The sequence below is a fragment of the Letharia columbiana genome, assembly GCF_014066305.1.
Source record: "Letharia columbiana isolate WasteWater2 chromosome Unknown Sc0000013_s0, whole genome shotgun sequence".
Classification (NCBI taxonomy): domain Eukaryota; kingdom Fungi; phylum Ascomycota; class Lecanoromycetes; order Lecanorales; family Parmeliaceae; genus Letharia; species Letharia columbiana.
In genome coordinates, this window is record NW_023501052.1 from 551,513 (window position 1) to 570,626 (window position 19,114).

A 19,114-nucleotide genomic window follows, 5' to 3' on the forward strand; every position below is an offset into this window, starting at 1 on the left:
CTCTGGGGTAATATGCGCCTGAGGCCACATGGTTTTTGCCAAAGCCTTCAGCATATCGGACATTTTGACACGCACTTTTGACATCAGAAGACAAACGAAATCAGCTCTGTTCAAACGGACCTCGGATGTCAATTATGATGATGGCATCGTTCGGCGGCACAGTATCTGAAAATGCTACCCTCCATTATATAGATATCAACGTTTGCATGCAATCTGGGCCGTAAGAGGAAGTCGCCACCGCTTTTGACCAGCTAGTCCATCAAAGGATGAAGCACGTGGACTCTTCAAGCTTTCGGCGAAGCGTAAGCATGCCATCCTTGGTGTCTTTGCCACCCATTTCTGGACACCTCCAACATTTTGATGTAGGTAAGTTGGTCATCATTGACATGACGGTGATTGGGTAAGACCCAATCCGCGTGGTCTTCAGCCTCGGATTTTCATGCATAGGAAACAAACGATGGATTTTTTGGGGGGGGAGTCTGTGCGTATAAATCATTCTGGATGACCACCATGATAAGTAGTGCCAGTGAACCCAACAGCACTAAGTCTCAAAATAGAGACAACACGCAACTTGGGCAGCAGAGTCTCAAGCTAAGACGACGTAAGATAGCATGCCATAAAGTAGAGAATGGTACTGGCCAAGGCGGTCTACGCCCTATTGCCTTGCTTGAATACTGGGGTTGAGCATGAAACGGACAAGAACGAGGAATCGCTTGATAGCTGACGGATCGAGCACGGACACTCTTATAAAGTGGATCCAATACAACACAAGCGATCTTCGTGACAACTCACCCTGATGCAGAGCCTGCAAAGAGAACATGGAATGCAAAGACGGCGACGGTGCCACTGCCACAGCAAATCTCCCTATCAACGGCACTAGTGTAATTTAAAGATACCTCGTAATTTATCGATAAGGCAACCAGAATCAGAGCTCACCCACCCGTATACCCCATTGAAGTCCAACCATGGCATCCTCAGCCCCGACCTCCCTCTCCAGCTACACCAACCCATCCTCCGCCCCCCACCCCCCGCCCAAACCCCCTCAATCCATGGCCCCAACGCCCTCATACACACCATCCTACACCCCCACAACGACCGGTCCACCCCGTCCCCCCCCAAACACCCTCCCACACCACCACCACCCCAGCACCCCCCCCGCAATCCTCCCAACCGAGCAACCCTCCCCCGCCCAACCCATCCGAGCACTGGCTCCCAGACATCCTCCTCGACAAACCGTACGCCACCCCATCCCCATCCCCATCCCCAAAAACCGTCCCCTAAACACCCTGACTAACCCCGAACCGATCCAGATCCCAAACCCTCCACGCAGCCCTGCAAAACGAACCCCTCCTCCGCTCCCTCTCCCTCCAGCACCCATCCCTCACCCCGTCCCCCCTGCCCCCGCACCTGGAGCGGACGCAAAACCTCGCCCGACACCTCACGGCGCAGCGCGCGCACCTGCTCGCCCTGCGCCAGCGGACGCAGTCGCAGTTGCTGCGCCTGCACGCGCTGGAGCGGCAGTGGCGGGAGAAGCAGGCGCTGATGGATCGGGAGTTGGCGCCGTGGAGTGCCAAGGTGCTGTATCAGAGGCTGAGGGAGGGGGAGAGGGAGGGGGGAGGAGTGGTGTGAGGGGTTGGAGGGGAGCTGGTTGGATGGGGAGGGGGAGGTGGGGGAGAGGGAGGTGGGGGAGTTTTTGAGGGGGTATAGGGAGGGGAGGGTGAAGGTTTGGAGGAGGAAGGAGGCGAGGGAGCGGTGGGATGAGGGGGAGGGTTGGGGGCTGGCGGTAGCAAGATTTGTGTGTTATATGTCAATAGACGCATGCATCAAGCGCTGAAGCATGTGGGAGAAGCATGGTCATGATTCGCTAGCTATGGCTATAGAGACGCCGAAATGGACACGATTGACTGATTTTGCTCCTGCACAATCCCTAACGCCCGCCGCCACAATATGGAAAGGCTTTTTGCTTCTCGGCAGCTGCAAGAACGTCTGTTTCTCGCAGTTAACAACCTGCAATCCATCAGCTTCTGCACAGAGGGAAAATCATGCGTAAGCGATTATGTTTTGGGAAGTAGGTATCAGTTCTCCAAGGTGAAATATATGTTTCTTCAATGACGTGTCTCGGAAAGAACACAGCGAATATTTGGATTCATCAGGTAGTATGTAATGGAAGAGAAGGAAGGCCACTGACCTGAGTACGTACGAGGTGGTCAGCTGAATCTTGTTATCTGCGCCTACACTTCGTAGCCAATCAAGAGTCAGCCACAGATCTATCAAATGAAGAGAATAGCTTTTCAGTGGGATCGCAATCATCATCTGTGAATCAGGCTTAGCACCTTGTCAGCCATACTTCTGAAGACGCAGGGGATGGGTCTCGTAACATACCTCATTAAATCAGAATTTTCAGTGTTTGTACGTTCATCACCGAAAGGTGCCCTCGTTACAAGGCGTTTCCCGGCTCAAACAGTGTGAATAGTGTTCATCATTTCAAGAGACGAATTGCATGCTTGGAAAGAGATAGCAGGCCAATCACCTACTTAAGAAGCTGTTAGTATGGTCTCCAAGCAAAGTGGTCGACCGAAAAGATAACGGGATGTGTAATGGCTCAGCTGACGAGTTCTCAACAAGTACATCATCTTCCTGACACCGGCTGAAGTTTGTACGCTCCAGCACAGATTGGTGCCAGCAGACGAGTACGCAATCTGTCCGCCCGTTCGTTCAAAGTTCTTCATGTAAAGGAATGGTATGTAGCCGCAAACGGAGGACAGCAAAGCGGATCATACCTGACGCAATGACACCAGATTAGCCTTGATCACCCAAAAAATTGAGCATGTAACAAGTGGGTGAAAGATTGTAGGTCAGACAAGGCTGAAACTTTGTAGAGACAGAATCGACATTAATTGTTCGGATTGAGGAATGCCTTTCCGTGTCATATGGTCATCATCTAGAGGAGATCGATCAATGCAGGAGTAAAGGTCCTGTACCTTTGATAATGTCCGACGCGCGCAGGGAAACTGTCTAACACCTAGACAGCATCGAAGGAGTACTGCCGGTGGACTTGAAGCCCGATCAGGTCCGCCATCCCATCACAATCAGGCTCGGTCTGCTTGATATTCGGGTGCATGGATATTGTTCAGCTGCATGAAAGATCGAAAATGTCTTTACTGGTGGTCTTGGCTGTTGGGAATCTCGAACTCGATATCGAGTTGGAGCATATCACTATTCTGTGAAGGGTCAGCAAGGTGTCTTCTAGATCGCAAGTAGACACCAAGACGCAGTATAAAGTAAGGGTCAGAGTAATTCTAGAGTATAGTGCTCCTGCATGATGCTATAGGATTTGGATTGTTCGTAAAAAGCTCATCATTTTGGGGGCACTGGGGGCAGGATTGCATTTGCTGGGAGGTGACTAACAATACACGATCAGCCCGAGACGTGGAATGAGCCTCTGCAGATGCCACGCATCCTGGATCCAAGCTGTACCGCGAACAGCGAGGTCGTTAGAGTGAGTGGCATGGATGTAGAGGTTTGCCGAGCTTGCAGAGACTTGGAGACTTGTGCGGTGGTTTTACATACCACACTAAGATATATTTCAGTAGGGCTGAGACGGCTTGGCACACTGTGAGCTCTTTTGCTGGCTAATCTTTTCTCAAGATGTGCAAGCCAATCATGTACCCCTAAAGTCGCTGGTATCTACCGTCCTACGCCATAAGCCATGCATCAAATCCATATCTAAAGGCCTCGAATCCTGCTCCTACTCAGCAAGCACATCATCAGCTCCATCCAAGCCCGCAACCTCCTCCTCGTCTTCTTCCATATCATCCTCGAGCTCCACATCTTCCTTGAAGCATTTCTCCATCCCAACATCCTTCAGCCTTTCTTGCATCTCTTCCCTCCTTCCTGACTGCCATCTCTCCAGCGCAGCAGCTGCATGCACTTTGAAACCAAAGATCCTAGGCTGGTACCTCTCAATAGTCTTCTCTGGGATTAGAGCAGGGTAGACCTGGAATAGGATATTCTGGAATGATGTACCGAAGTAAGCACCGTCTATATTGGCATGGCGAGATGATTTGGGGTTGTATAGGTCTTCGCATTTGCCACAATAAAGCTTGACGGACTGGACATGAGCGAGATCTGCCATGCCGGTAGGGAGAAGAGGGTGTGCGTTACACATGACTCGGGGGCATTTGCCAAAGTCACCTTTCTTGTACTTCTCGAGCTATAGAGGTCAGCATGAATGATGGGTCCCGGACGAGCGTTCTGGCCTACCATCTTCGCAAGCCCCCTCGTAGTCGTGATGTATCGTGCATGGACTAAGCCGTACAGGTGCCTTGCAGATTTCTCGATCTGCTCTCTCATATCGTCGTCACAATCCAGGTCAAAGACGTCAGTGACGAGGTCCAGAGCGTATTGATAATACTGCACATCCGTGTTGAGCCCAGTAAGGTTGAAGCGGTCTGTGAGATAATCTTCGTCGATCTCGCAGAAGTATTCATTGCCTCGAGATGAGATGAACTGCACAGAGACCTGTCAGCAAGTGTACGCCTCTGTTGGTGTTTGAATCAATAACACTAGAGCAAAAACATGGAGCTCGACATGAGAAAAAAGCCAGGAGCTATGATACGGCCAAGTCCAATCGAGACCTACGACACCAGCCCATGTAAGGTCCTCAGATACCGAATCTCGCCCAGAGAAGTATTCCATCAGCCGGACGAAACCTTTCTTTTCAACGTAGTCGCTCCAGTCAACCTTCCGAGTCATATCCGCCAGGAGCTCCGCTTCATCAGCATCCACCTTCTTCTCTGACAACCAAGCATGAATGTGGATAAAACTATCACGCACAAAATCCAATGGACCGTCGCCCTCATCAATCCTCTCGAGGTAACCCATGAATGCAACGCTGAGGAAATGTTGTGCAAATGATTGTCAAGAAGATCATTCGTCCATTCTGCTACTTGGCTTTTCAACAAGGCAAGGAAGGAGCGCCCCTGAAGACATGGGGCTAGCCCGTAATGTATCTGCCCTCTTGAAGCTTTGCTCCTGAAATCCCCAAATTGCTTTCGGTATCCACGATCGCGATGTGGAGAGCAGTCCAGCAGGAGCCACAGAGGCCTAGTAAGGCCTTTTACGTAGACCAAAGACAAAGCAGGGCATCAAAAATGGGAATTGATCTCTAAAAAAGCCGAAAGAAACTTCTCAACTCACCCAATCTCTCCAGTAACTCGTATAATCACTATCCGTCTCACTGTTGAAATCCTCCATGCTGCCCGGAGCCAAATGCGCTGCGCTCTTATCCCAAAGCTTCAGCCTCTTCCTCGGATGCTCTTCATCAGCATAGTAAACCATTAAAGGGGCTCATTCCGTCTGTTTGCATGAGGTGGTGGTGACCGGTCAAGTTGTTGATGCGGCGAGCCTAGAACCTGCTTAAAGTACCGGGAGCGAGCCGAGTGGGCGCAAGGAAGCCTTGGCGAGCAGGATATCGATAAGGCTGAGTTTTACTTACGACGAAAGGCCTATCGGCTGAGCAGTGTCGGATATCACTACTCCCACGGCGGCACATGTCGCTTCGATTGGCCGTCCTTTCTCCCTGGCTTCAGGTGTGCAGCAGCCAACAGCGAATCTGGAACGCACCCCACTTCGATGAAAATGGCGTTTCCATCTCCTCGTTGTGGAGGCCCCACCTCGTACACTACTGCGGGCGAGCATGTACAACAACAGCATACCTGTCCAAAGCTACAGTCTTTACCCAAGCCTCCTTGATTTGACTTTTACGGCTGAACAGCATTAAATATTATTTACGACACAGGTAGTACAGCCTGCGGGAACCAGAGTTTCATAATACGGGCCACACTGTTGGTTTCACCCGCTCTGCATTTAATATCGCATCCTGCCTCAAGAATCGACCACGTTCGATCACTCCCAAGAGACTTACTCGCTGTCCTCCACAACCATCGTCCGACCGTCTCCCAAATCCCCACACGCCTGCCCACTCGATCGCCTCGACAGCAAGCCCACCATCTCCGCCGAAGTACCCTCCACCAAATCAACCCAACCCATCGCAGCAAGCAAGCAAGCAACCAACCAACCATGCACCTCTCCCACCTTCCCCAAACCCTCCTCATCCTCCTCCTCGCCCTCGCACCCACCGCCCTCACCCTCCCAGACCCTCTCCGCCCACAACACCAAATCGTCCTCGACCCCCGCTCCCCCGAAGCCCGCCAGCAGCGCCTCGAGGCATGGAAGGCGCAAAAACCGATGCACACCACCGCCCTGCTCGCCGGCGCCGCCGCCACCGCCGTCCCGGAAGCGCAGGTTCGAAACGGGAGGAGGAGGGATCTGAGCGGTATCACGGGGGAGAAGGGGATGTGGATACCGGTTGGGATTTGGGACGGTGGGGATGAGGTGGATGGGGAGCGGGGGCGCGAAGTTGGGGACGTGGGAGGGGGAAGGGGTTGGTGTTGGGGCTGGAGGATGGGGTTGAGGGTGTGGAGGGTGATGGGGGGTGTTTGGGGTGAGGGATGTGGTTGAGAGGGTTTGGAAGAGGTTGGAGAAGATTGGCTTGGTTGTGCAGAGGGGAAGGCATCGAGTGGACAAGGTCAAAGAGCTGGATGGTGGGCACGATGGAGATTTATAATCGACGGGTCATTTTATGAGGTTATGAGGATGAATCAATGGGTGGAGTTTTATCAAGGCATTTGTCGTCGTGCACAAGCTTTGCTAAGCATTGCCAAGCGTTGGCGGTAGGGTTGTGAGGGATAATGGTAGCAGAAGGGGCCGAGAGACACCTATCATAGCCAAATCACCAAGCAAACGTCCACGCTATGCTCTCCGTGGTGAAAAGTAATCCTCACTATCTCCATCTTGCCCTGTCACAATTCCTAGGCCCAAGCCCGCTGAGCTTTTGTCCCCATTACTCACAGGACTCGGCCTACCATTGGTCTGCCTCTGGGTCGAATACCGCTTCATGGCCGTATTTGGCCGCGGCGTCTTCAATTTCACGCTGTCATTCTCAGTGGCCGTTGAATTTAGATCCATCCGCTCTAATGCTGCTCTCAGAGTATCCCCAGTCTCATCCAACGCCATTAAGAACCTGGCGAGTTCCTTGCACAAGTCCCAGTCTCCAGCTTCTTTGGCTTGCTGTAAGAGTCGGACGCACGACTCAGAGCTGGTTTCCATCTCTTCGAAAGTATGCAGCACGAGCAGATATCCACCTGCCGTTTTGAGCATGCCTTTCTGCAACGATGCTTCGAAAAGCTCCTGTGGGGGTGGCAGGTGCGAGAAGAGGGTTCGCCATGATCGAACTTCTGTTTTCCGGGTGCATTGAACGAGTATATCGAGGTAGTCAGGAAAAGAAGATAAGAATGAGAGAACAGCAGGTAGCTGAGCATGTTCAGGATCTGGTGGTTTATCGACTTCGTCGTCCAGAACAGTATGAAGAAGAATCTCGAGGGCATGTGAAAAGTAAGGGAGCGCCTGATATCGGTGGGCGAGGTTTGAGGCAGCTGACGTGTCGAAGTGGGCGATGTGGCGCTGGATAATTTGTGGGAGGAACAATTGCGTCCGGATGGAGAAGCGGAAGAAGGCGAATTGCACGTCGCGCCGTTGCACCAGGTCGGCATCTATGCCTAGTAGGATGCCTTTTTTGAGGACGATGGAAGTAGGGTAGAAATCTGCAGATATGGAGACACTAGGTGGTAACTCTCTGTCGTTGGATGTAGATGCTGCTTCGATGAGATCCTCGACGTCCATCCAGCACTGTATGTCGTTACCGTCAAAGTACCAGAGCGAGTCCCTAAGCCCGCGATCTGTGTAGAATGCGTCAAGTGCTCCCTCAGCAGCTGGCGATGGTGGCAGCGAGCGACTGGGCGATTCCAGCAACGGTGTTTGGTCTCTCATGAGGTCGAAGTATTCCACGTTATTAGCAATGACACGCATGTCGTACTTCAAGTCGCCGCCAACATTCGTGGAGGACTGCAGTAGCACAAGCTTAGCATCAACGAGGAAGATCACGGACGCGTGAGCAACATCTTGCGATGGGTCACCCTCCCCTAGGATTGATCAGTTCCGCACCATGGATTCAAAGATATACGAGACTTACGCAATTGGTGGTCGGGAAGGATCCAGCTGACAGCCCTGACTCGCGCAGGTGCTCGTACAATGCCATTCAAGGCAATCTGCCCTACCTGAACAAGGGTCACAGCCTCGGAAGAGGCGTTGATTACGAAGTGGTAGAGTATGTTTTGATAAGTATATACGAGAAGCGAGTCTGACCCTGTAAGTGCGATGCAAACGACCGGTGAAGGAAGCTGTTCGAAGTAGAGAAGAGAGGAGTCGTCTAAACCACGTTCTCGTGAGTATAGACGTAACTATCGCGTTATTAGCTCATGGTCAAGGCGTAAAGCATTCTCGACTGACCTCGTGATGCTCATCGGTCTCCACAGCAGCAACCAGGATATGTTGATACCAGCACATACCGCCTCGAACCACAAAGGTGTTTTCAGCCTGCATATCATCGAAAGTTTTCCATCGCCCGCTAGTGACACTGTAATGTGCGAGTCCGCGTCTACCAGCAACCGCCACGTATCTGCCATCGGAAGAGATCACAGCGGACCGTATCGGGCGTTGGTTCGCTAGATATGTTGAGGGGATCTGCACATGATGCCACAAAGATGCATCGGCTGAGATTGTTGTGAGCACGGGTAGATCGTATCCTCGGTATACCATGAGCCCTGAGCTGGTCAATAACACTGTGCGAGACACATTGGCTGCACAGAAGCATCCAGTCACGGCACTCTTTGCCATCTCAAGGAGGAACAATCGGTCATCGTTCTGGCCTGTAAGCAATATTTCTGAGCCAGCGCTGAGCCAGGCTGCTTCATGTACGCCCTGCAGCCAACCTTCTCCATTGTTTTCGGATATCTTGCGGTCAGCCATGAAGCTGCTTCCTTGGATTTTGCCATAAACACTCCAGATCGCCCAACCTTTCTCGTACCCAGCAAAGAGACAGTAGCCATCCGGGGAGTAGCTTAGCGTACTGATCTGTCCGGTAGAGACTATAGACGCCGGCTGTTCCAGCTTGTGCGATAGTGGAATGCTGCCAACATAGTCTCTTGCCGTATAAACGTGTATTTCAGCGTTGCCACAGCCTACAGCTAACAAAGAGAACCTCGCATTTATTGCCGCTCTGGTTGCCATGTCCTCCTCTCGTTCTGGCGTATGAAAGCCGTAGCCACGGAAGAGCCTTTTCGGCCCCTCCGACTCTTTCGGCTGCGGAGGCAGTCTTTGTACAGCGTAGGCATGACCTTCGCTTGTAATCCAGACTGCAAGGCTCATAGCCCTATCATAGACCATATCAGTCACGCACGACTTTTTCTGAATCCAGCTCATCCGGCTCAGCAGCTCTGTGCTCGTCTGTTTCCCCGCATCATCTGGCGCCCATCGAATACACTGCACAGCCGGCGGTCTCTCCGTAGCCACCACCAACTCATCATCAAGCGCAAGAACCTTCTTGAGCCCAGCGTCAACCTTGATGACCATGCGAAACCGAATGTTCACCTCCGGAAAACCTCTTCTCTCCTCTTCCACGGCCAAGCGGTCCGCGTTGCTCTGTCTTCGGCCGTGTCCATTATCGCAAATTTGTTGGTATACTCGAGCGGTCGGATCGGGAATGATTGAGTAAGTAACGAGAAAGCTGTTGGCTGTCTGTACGACAGCTACTGAAGAGTCTGGTCGGAGAAGAACGCCCACGTTGTGGCCGTAATTGCTGAGGGATTGGATGGAGCGTGTTACGGAGGCTAGCACTACTACTGGCTATTGATCAGTCAGAATCAGTCAATACTCCGGCGGAGTCTACATACTGATGTCTGCCAGACGGTCAAGGTGGTCTCTGTAATCGTGACCAAAACATGCCCATTACGAGCCACTCGCAGACCCAGGATGTTAGTAGCCTTCTCTCTGACAACTTCGCTGTCCTCCTCTTCGTGCTCTGGGGCTGGAAGTTTCTTTTTCCGTCTAGTCGCTGCATATACTCTGGGTGCACCTAATGGCCAATACATCGCTTGAGTCAAGGAAAGTTGAGGAGCTCGAGTCGGGAAACATCGAGTGCTATCCCTGTCGGCCGTAACCCTAACTTTGCAGACGCTAAATGTTGCAATGTGTTCAAGGCATAGATCTCTGATATCTTTTCTTTGTACTTCTAACATGGGTATCTACAGTACTTGGAAGTTCTCCAATTGCACTTCTTCACTCTGACAGCCCCTCCCCAGGCCAAGCCTTAAGCATCCTCAAGAGCGGCCTCAGAACTCATGGACATTCCCACGAGATGACCATTATCTCTCCCACTCACGGCTCATCGTGCATCATAACAGCATGCCTAGCCATGATTTCGTCAATCAATGCTAATCTTCCACAACCCATCCCCCAAAAAGTGTCCGGTATCCATGACAACCCCCTTCTTCTTGTCCCTTATCTCCTCCGTCCCCATTCTCAACTGCCCCACTAAACACGCCTCCTCTTTCCCCTCTGCCTCTATGACTGCCACATCCCCGTCCTTCAACTCTCTCTCCTTATCAGGTAATTTCCCTCCAGTACTCGTCAGTCCGGGCGCCATGAGTGTTGCGCCTGATAATACGAAACGAATTGCCCCTCTGTCGATGCCTATGCGGTTAAAACATTGAGGAAATTGGTGCACGACTCGAAGGTGGGGGATCAAGGGGTCGTCCATGTGTTGCCAGAAGAGGGGCGTGGAGTCGAGGGCGTAAAGGGAGACTCTATCAGGCCTGCAATGAAAACCCCATGGTCAGCAGTCGCAACGCATGAAAAGGTCTTGTCGTACGGACTTGGGGGCCTTTACAGCTTTAGTAGATCTAGCTGTGACTTTTTGGGTATTATCTCGTCGATATGAGGCGCGAGAAGAGGGTATGTTTCGCAGACTTTGGTTCTGATGGCACGCTGGACGGAGGATTTGACTTTGGACTTTGCGCCAGCGGAGATGCTGGTATGTAATGTTAGCTAAGATATGCTCATCCTTTGAAGGAATCTTGGACTTGCTCTTTCTTGAACATGCTGAAATGAGTTTGTGTGATGGTAGTTAACAGACGACTTTTGGCAGTCCTATGCGGTTTTGGTGGGATGCCTTTGGTGGGGGGGCAACATACCCGGAGATTGCCCATAAGCTCCGTGGTTGGCTCAGCCAAGCCTAGAGGTTCTGTCTTGCCCAATAGACCGGAAAATATCAACGATTTGTGGACTGAGTTGTACTATAGCGTTATCGGCACACGATAGAGGTAACGGAGTCACATATAATGGACGAAGGTGATCAGCTACAGTCTTTTTCATGTTCATGAGCTCAAGTGAATATGCCACAGAAGGTAGCTATTGTACAGTGTAAGAAATGGGGAGGTGAATGATCTCCGTCGGTAAAAGTCACGCCAGGCAGGGGTATATCCTCATGAAAATGCCAGACATCAATTCATCGCAATCGTGATCGAGCCTCATTGTGATACATCAAGTCCATCAAGTGCTTCGGTCCTAAACAACCTCACCGTGTACGCGCTTACGTCCTGCAGTTGCCTTCTCGTGTAAACGCATGTGACGATCCCTCGAGTCGGCTCGGCAGAACTGCTTCCCGCAGGTTGGGCAAGAATATAGAGGAGGCTCGTGGGCTGCATCGCCTGTCAATATGGCGGCTGCGGTGAGAAAAAGGACGGCACTTACATTTGCGGTGCTTCGTCATGTTGGACGAGTCCGAGCAGGTGTAAGAACACTTTCCACACTCCAGAGGTTTCTCCCCGGTGTGAATACGATTATGAGTTGCTGCAGGCATTGATCAGTAGGGTAGCAGTTCAGAGGCATACTTGAGCTTACCCAGTCCATCTCGGCTAGCAAAGGCCATCTCACACACATCGCACTTGTGAGGTTTCTCCTTCGTATGGGTGCGTTCGTGATCAGCAAGTTTGGTGTTATCCCGGAATCTCTTCCCACAATGCCGGCAAGAGAACGAGTAGTCTGTGAAGTATGAGCTATTTCGAAGATTCTCAAATGATGGAAGTCGACTTACACCCTGTGTGAGAGTGGATGTGCTTCTTCAGCTTATCTCTAGTTCCGCGTGTTTCGCCCTTCCGTGCGCACCCCATCCATTTACAAACCCAATGAGAGGCGGGCCTGCGCCTGCGATCGTCAGACAAAGGATAGTGGAATGATTCGACGTGAGCTTGTAGTTCATTCGGATTTTCGAAACGAGCTCCACAGAGTGATTCGGTTGCATCATCTGTGATCCACATGCACTCATGATTTCCTTGGGTTGGAGGATGGTCCAGAACCAGCTGGGTGGAATGTTTCGAAAGAAGAGCCGTAGACGTCTGCATCAAGGGAGGATCGACCAAAGGATGGTGAGGCTCGTACGGACTGGTGGCGTATGAAGAAGGTGGCAGGGGTGAATAGGACAACAACGGAGTGGACTGCTGTGTGGACTGCGGGACGGATTGCTGTTGCCGATTCCATAGTACCGCATAGTGTACTTGGCAGGCCTGGGCGGACTTGTCTGGGAAATACTGCGAAGCTATTTGCTTGAAAGTAAGGTTTTGAGCACGTACGCGCATAAGCAGATCGTCGTTCTCTTGTGACCAGTAGAGGGGGTGCTTGGATGGTAGGGAAGTACGACGGTCCGATGGGCCCATTTCCAGGTTCGACGAAGAGAAAGCCGGTTGGATGTGGAGATGGAGATGCTCCCTGTTAACATGACTCTGCAGTTCAGCAGAGTTTGTGGTGATTGTGCCGCATCCTCCCCAACGGCAATCAATGCTCTCCATCTGAGTATGCGCGACTTCCATGTGCGTCTCCAGTTGCTCAGCATCCGAGAACATCTCCATACAGCCATCCCATAGGCAAACATAGGAATCAGGGACGTGCTGTTCGGGATGGTGGCTGTTCCATAGATGGGTTGTAAGCTCTTGCGCGTCTATTTGCTCGTCACAGTCAGACCACCCGCACGCGAGGCTCGTCTCAGGCTGGATGTGGTCGTGGAAGACATGTTGGCTGAGAGCATCCTTGGTTGGCGCTGTGATGTCGCACTCTTGATCGGGAAGCAGCCAATGGCACTGCATTGGGTCGTGATTGGTGTTGTCGAAGCCCGGTAGATTGTCATAGGCTGGGAATATCGCGCCACTGCTGGCAAATTGATGCTGAGACGAAGAAGCATATTGATTCTCTGCGCTAAAGTCGATGGACTCACGTCGAGTTGTCGGTACGGATTCATGGTCCAAGCACGCTGGTTCTCTGCAACACTCTTCGCTTGTGCATTGATCTGAATTGTTGCACTGCGACAACGAACACGTCCCAGAGCCAACTACCGAGGGATTGCATCCAGATTCACAGTTGGTAACGGAGCAAGTACCCTCACAGGGGGTCTGAAAATCGCTCAGCAAGCCCGGGGTTGGTGGAGGAGGCATGTCTCTAGCAGGTGCCTTTCCTTTGGTGAAGTCGACAACATTTGGCACTGTAGGATGAGAGAATCCGCTTGCCTCGGCAGGAAAATCCATGATGGTGGGGGCAGGCTGTGGATCGTAGTTTTGCAGGATTGACTGAATCGACCGCGCGTAGCTCAAGGGAGGGCCATGTAACCGCTCGAAGTGTGGGTCTGGTGCGGGTCGCTTGGGACGCTGATTGGGATCCATGATAATCGCGCCAGAGCGAAAATGCGTGCCTTGCGAGTAGAAGTGCTGTTGCTGTCAGTGAGACTCAAAGGTTGACATCGTGAAAAATTTGTTGTGGGAGCTAGATACCTTAGCTCCATTGCCATCGAGCCGAGGCTAGCGCCCTCCATGACAGCAAAACTCCAATGCGAACCACTTCTTGCAGCTCCAAAAGACACCACTTTTATGTATATATTTTTTGAAGAAGAAGAAAAATAAGTAGTCAGGCATGGTGATATTACGTTCAATGAGCTACGCGGCCCGTGCCGAGTAGCGCAATTCGGGAAACCTTCCATTCAAAGAACAGAGGGGAGATCGAGGGAGTTGTCTGTTGCCGGCCGGTGGACTCTCGAAACATCTACATTGCTTCACACTAACGGACATATACTGCTAATCTAACACAAGTTCTATGGCTATATGCCCCTCTAAATGCAAACTATCCACAACAAAGCCCAAGCCCGAGCATGATCCTTTTGCCGGCACATACATCTAGAATCCAGTCGTCCTTTGCCTCGGAAAACAATGGGCAACCTATGTGGTAAAGCCTCCAAAGAAAACGACCCCTTCTCCCAACCAGGCCGTACAGTCGGTTCCGCCCCTCCTCCACAATCAAACCCTCGGGCCTCGGTGCCCAAGATAGGTAGCCAGGGTCAGAAATTAGGCGGCTCATCTGGTGGAGAGAGCAGCGATGCTAAAAGCGCGGCAGCGAGGGCAGCAGAGGTATGTACACTCTTCTCTTTGGAACCCTTTTAGCCGGAAAATAGAAACACTGGATGTTATGCTGACTAGGATCAAACGATAGGAGCGTGCGAAGGCGAATCAGCCGAAGGGCAAGCTAGGCAGGGATTTAGCGAAGGAGAGGGCGCAGACAAGGACTGGGACACTGGAGAATGTTAGCCAGGATGAGAGGAGGAGGAGAGAGGCGGATCAGACCAGTCAGGCCACCAATTACAATTGATGGGTGCAAGTGTGGGTCTACGATATGAGGAAATGATTCACGATGCCTGACGATACAATTTTACATACGGCTTGGATGAGATTTGGACAGAGCATCGACGTTAGCGAATGATTTGTGGAGGCTGTGATATTAAGGAGTATGCAGAGTATGATTGTTTGAATACCGTCAGATATATTAGCAGCTTGTGTTCAGAACATCATGCATATAACAACTATAGCATTGTCTAAACAACATTATAACGACCACTAGCAGGAGCCCTTGCATCGCTGTCAGCAGCAGCAATAGTACCCTCCTTGAGTAGCCGCATGAGCTCTCTCATAGCATTGGTGACCACCACTTCCGTATCTCCCTCCACCAAAATATACAGCTTTGGATTTTCGCCCGCTTGAGGTTCTTTACCTGCGGCATAGAAGCTTCCCTTTGTGGTGATAGATGTACCTGTGGCTTCCAGAATCTTGGCGACGTTCGTGCGGTTGGTGACGGCCCAACGAGCTTTTTCTTTTCGAGTGTCAGAAAGGACCATACGAAAAAAGCAGGAGAGTAAGACTTACGGGGAAAATCATTAATCTCCAACGTTGCATGAAACGCGCCAGCATCAGGGCCCTTGTTGTCAATAGGCACCCCAGTACGCATCTCGCGGTTCTTGCTGAGACGATCATGTATACCAGCGACCGCACGACTGACTTTGTCAAGAGGGTTCTTCGAGCCATCCGCCGGTGCTTCTGTCCTATGGACCGTGATCTTGCCGTCGAGATCGATGCCTTTGGGAACACCAAGAAGGGTAGGGGGTGGAGCGGTAGCCGACTGGACGCTTGAAGCAGCTTTGGCGATAATATCGTCGCCCTTATCGTCCTTGTCTTTGTCCTCCTTTTCGTCTTCGTCAGGTTCGTCGCCAGTCTTGTGTGTCTTTCGCTCTCGAGCACGAGCCGCGTCACGTTCTTGGTCCAGACGCTCGAGGCCTTTACCACCAAAGCCTGAGCCATTGACTTTTTCTTTGCCAGACTTGACTTTGTCAATGAATGCATCCACAAGCTTTTGGAGCTCTTCAGGCACTTCTTGGCCACTCTGTCTCAAGGCTTTGGCAATATCTAGCGAATACCGCTCCTGGTCCGGCGTGACAAAGGTCACAGCGGTGCCAGTGTTACCAGCACGACCAGTTCTCCCAGCACGATGAACGTAGTCCTCGAGATGGTTAGGTGCATCGTAGTTGACCACGAGTTTCAGCTGTTTGACATCTAAGCCACGAGCAGCAACAGAGGTAGCAGTCATGACGGGGATGACTCCAGATTTGAAGTCCTCGATTGTAGAGTCACGATCAATTTGGTCTTTGCCGCCGTGGATTGACATACAAGGGTAGCCTTTGCGCATCAGATCTTTCAATAAACCATCGGCCGATTCTTGTCTGTCCACAAAGATCAAGGCTCGGTCATCCTCATTCTTCTCTTCTTCATACAATTTGCCAAGGAGCTCCAGAAGACGGACAAATTTCGTCTCCTCGGTTCGCACCTCGACGACCTGGGTGATCTCTGGAGCAACGACGCTTCTCCCTCCCACGACGATCTCCACGGGCTTCGATAGCGTCTTGCGGGCCAAGGACTCCATCTGGCGGGGGAACGTGGCTGAGAACAGTACCGTCTGGCGATCCGGTCGAATATTGGCCAAGATCTTCATGACTTGCGGTTCAAAGCCCATGTCGAACATCCTGTCAGCTTCGTCCAGCACAACGTACGTGACTCGGCGAAGGTTCGTCACTCTACCCGAATTGGCAGCCAATAGATCAATCATGCGTCCAGGAGTGCATACAATGATCTCCGCGCCACGCTTCAGATCTGCAATCTGGTCTTTGATCGGAGCGCCCCCGTACGCACAAACCGCTCTGAGGTTTAAAGCCTTGAGGAAAGGCTTACACTCTTTGTGGATTTGAGTCGCCAACTCCCGGGTGGGCGTCATGACCAGGCCGACAGGACCGTCCAGGCTGTCGAGAGGTCGCTGATCTTTGATATGTCGAAACATTGGCAACAAAAAGGCTATGGTTTTACCAGACCCAGTCTTGGCAACCCCAATAACGTCTCTCCCAGACATGATTGAGGGAATCGCTTGCGTTTGGATGGACGACGGCTTTTCGTACCCGAGCCTTTGGATTACCTCGAGTGACTGCACACCAAGACCGCATTGAGACCACTTTTGCACGGGCTTCGGAGCATCTATACCCCTGATCTTTATCCCATCAAGTTCTAGTCTCAGATCAGCGACTTCCTCCTCCGTCATCTCCGCCAGCTCCGATGGTTCATGGTAGAAGCTCTTTCGGAAAGGTTGATACGTCACCTTGGCGTGATTAACGGTCGGTAGATCCTTCTTCTTTTTCTTGGTCGCCATGGCTAGAATGTCATCTGTGTCTGCGGTTACCGTGTTCAGATCGACGTCGTCATCTCCAAACATGGCCTCGGGCCGCTGGACCTTGCTCTTCGTGATTTTGAAACCGTTGCTAATTTTTGGTGCTTTCATTGGGTCTCCCAAACCGGTCATGAAAGCATCCAGAGGATCGGCTTCCTCCTCTTCCTCTATTGCCTCGTCCGGCGTTGTATCGTTTGGAGCTTCTGTCATTAGCGCATCGCCGTTGGTCTCTGCTTGTTCTGGAACAGCTGCAGCAGGATCTTCACCAGCTTGATAAGCTAAATTTTGGATTTGGAGGCGCTCTTCCCGCTTCTCCGCCGCAGCTCTTGCAGCAGCGGCTGCTTCTTCTTCCGTACCAGCGTCTTGCATGCCTTGGTCATCGTCAGAATCGTCTTCTTTATCACCGTTAGCCATAGCAGTATCGTCGTCCATAGCAATGTCCTCGGGTGGAGGGGTCGGCAGCTTCTCTAGTTTCTTCCGCCCTCCTTCCTCCTCACCAAAATTAAGACCGGGTTTGGCTGCTGGTTTCTCAGGTTCGGTCGTTGCTTTACTCGCAAGCCCGAAGCCACTGACATTGCCACGAGCCTTTAACATAGCTGCGGGAGCGGCTGCGTATTCATTAGAAGAGGTTCGAGGCGGTGATTCAAACTTGCGAGGGACGTACCTGATGAGCCATTTGCTAGTGCTACTGTTTTGTCAGCCTTCAAACCAATCGCGGTGGGTTTTATGGTGGCGGACGCTTTGGCATTTTCCGGCAAGGCAATGTCCGTTCCGAGCTTGCTTGCGCTGGATGATGCAGATGCCTTCTTCTTGGACAGAGCTTTTGGATCGAACTTGCCGGCGTAAGGGACAGGGGAAGCATCTCCGTTGGTGGCGGCAGGCGTCGAAGGAGAGACAGGCGAAGCTGCGGCTGGCGACACTTGTGCTCTCTTGTCAATCTCGGCAAGGAGGTTTCGGGTACCGCCTGAGGATTCTAATTCTTTCTGTTTGCGATCTTTTTCGGCGGCTTGTTTTTGCTTCCAAGCTTCCAACTTTGCAAGGCGCTCGGCTTTCTTCTCCTCGTCGGTCTGTGTAGGAGTCGGTGCTATCTGTGCGTCATGTTCAGCGATGCGCCTGCATGGAAAAATTGGAGGGCGAGCTCACCTCTTTCCCACCTGCCGACTTCTGATTTCTATCTCTACTGTCGTCTCTTCTCCCTTTACGCCTAGAGTCAGCAGATCCTTCTCTCCGCCTTCGAGCTCGGTCGCGAGAATCATCCCTGTACGCCCGAGGATCCCTCTCACGACTCCTCCTTCTGTAGTCCTTTACGGTATCTCGATCCCGAGATTTCCGTCGGTCTCGAGATTTATCCCTACGGCTCGAGCGGTACCCATCGTCGTCCCTATGCCTGTCCCTCGATCGATCTCTGTGATGACGAGAGTCCCGATCCCGATACCGCTTCTGTGACAAGCAGAGGTCAGACGTGGTATAGGAGTATGTCGTGTAACCTACCTCAGGGCTCCTTGTTCGACTTCTATGTCGATGTCCCCGCCCATCCTCCCGTCGACTTCTCTCATAACGATCTCCATCTCGGTGATGCCTCTTCGACGCAGACGCAGAGTAGGAGCTGCCTACAGGCGATGGTGAGCGAGTATCCCCGTGGCGAGCCATAAGATCCCGCCTTTGACCTGTGAACTGTACTTCGGAGAGTGAGTTGCGTGAAAGGGGAAAGCTTCCAACCAAATTATATCGCTCTCACAACACTCCTTGTATCGCCAGGGGAGTGTTGGTGAGGAATGCTCGCAGAAGTGATCTTAAGCTACCTTGAAATTCTCCTTCGCGTGTTCAGCAGCCGAGCTCTTCTCTGGCTTAAAGATGGTATAGACGTCTATGAGTAGCAAGCAGCTGGCTCGCACAGAAGATCTTTGCTTCTTGCAAATGGATAGCGAAAGTGTTACTCTCTCATCTCTGTGTCACTGGAGCCGTCCAGCGGGGGGAGAATATAGTCATTGTAAGGCTGAATTTAGCTCAGCCTTAGCGTTCCCTGGAACACCGCTAGCGTACCAGCCACCTCACGCGACGCTGATTTCTTGAACGA

General features: G+C 51.8%; 6 protein-coding genes across 6 annotated transcripts; 2 read left to right on the plus strand and 4 right to left on the minus strand.

Annotated features, from left to right (window-relative positions):
* Positions 1–3,748: 3,748 nt before the first annotated feature.
* On the minus strand, positions 3,749–5,340 carry HO173_005101 (uncharacterized protein; the record flags this gene model as incomplete). Its single annotated transcript, XM_037307019.1, has 3 exons — positions 3,749–4,213; positions 4,264–4,509; positions 5,200–5,340. 3 exons carry the CDS (start codon positions 5,338–5,340, stop codon positions 3,749–3,751), a joined length of 852 nt encoding a protein of 283 aa, XP_037166143.1.
* Positions 5,341–6,081: 741 nt separating this feature from the next.
* On the plus strand, positions 6,082–6,522 carry HO173_005102 (uncharacterized protein; the record flags this gene model as incomplete). The annotated part of the gene is made up of 1 exon (XM_037307020.1): positions 6,082–6,522. The coding sequence occupies one exon, from the start codon at positions 6,082–6,084 to the stop codon at positions 6,520–6,522; it is 441 nt and encodes a 146-aa protein (XP_037166144.1).
* A 291-nt stretch (positions 6,523–6,813) lies between these two features.
* Positions 6,814–10,049, minus strand: HO173_005103 (uncharacterized protein; the record flags this gene model as incomplete). The annotated part of the gene is made up of 4 exons (XM_037307021.1): positions 6,814–8,042; positions 8,093–8,360; positions 8,410–9,804; positions 9,852–10,049. The coding sequence occupies 4 exons, from the start codon at positions 10,047–10,049 to the stop codon at positions 6,814–6,816; spliced, it is 3,090 nt and encodes a 1,029-aa protein (XP_037166145.1).
* Positions 10,050–10,381: 332 nt separating this feature from the next.
* Positions 10,382–13,667, minus strand: HO173_005104 (uncharacterized protein; the record flags this gene model as incomplete). The annotated part of the gene is made up of 7 exons (XM_037307022.1): positions 10,382–10,772; positions 10,847–10,987; positions 11,093–11,106; positions 11,151–11,242; positions 11,710–11,808; positions 11,860–12,000; positions 12,053–13,667. 7 exons carry the CDS (start codon positions 13,665–13,667, stop codon positions 10,382–10,384), a joined length of 2,493 nt encoding a protein of 830 aa, XP_037166146.1.
* A 540-nt stretch (positions 13,668–14,207) lies between these two features.
* HO173_005105 (uncharacterized protein) lies at positions 14,208–14,643 on the plus strand (the record flags this gene model as incomplete). Its single annotated transcript, XM_037307023.1, has 2 exons — positions 14,208–14,405; positions 14,488–14,643. The coding sequence occupies 2 exons, from the start codon at positions 14,208–14,210 to the stop codon at positions 14,641–14,643; spliced, it is 354 nt and encodes a 117-aa protein (XP_037166147.1).
* A 223-nt stretch (positions 14,644–14,866) lies between these two features.
* On the minus strand, positions 14,867–18,687 carry HO173_005106 (uncharacterized protein; the record flags this gene model as incomplete). Its single annotated transcript, XM_037307024.1, has 5 exons — positions 14,867–15,141; positions 15,195–17,645; positions 17,702–18,125; positions 18,181–18,477; positions 18,529–18,687. 5 exons carry the CDS (start codon positions 18,685–18,687, stop codon positions 14,867–14,869), a joined length of 3,606 nt encoding a protein of 1,201 aa, XP_037166148.1.
* Positions 18,688–19,114: the final 427 nt, after the last annotated feature.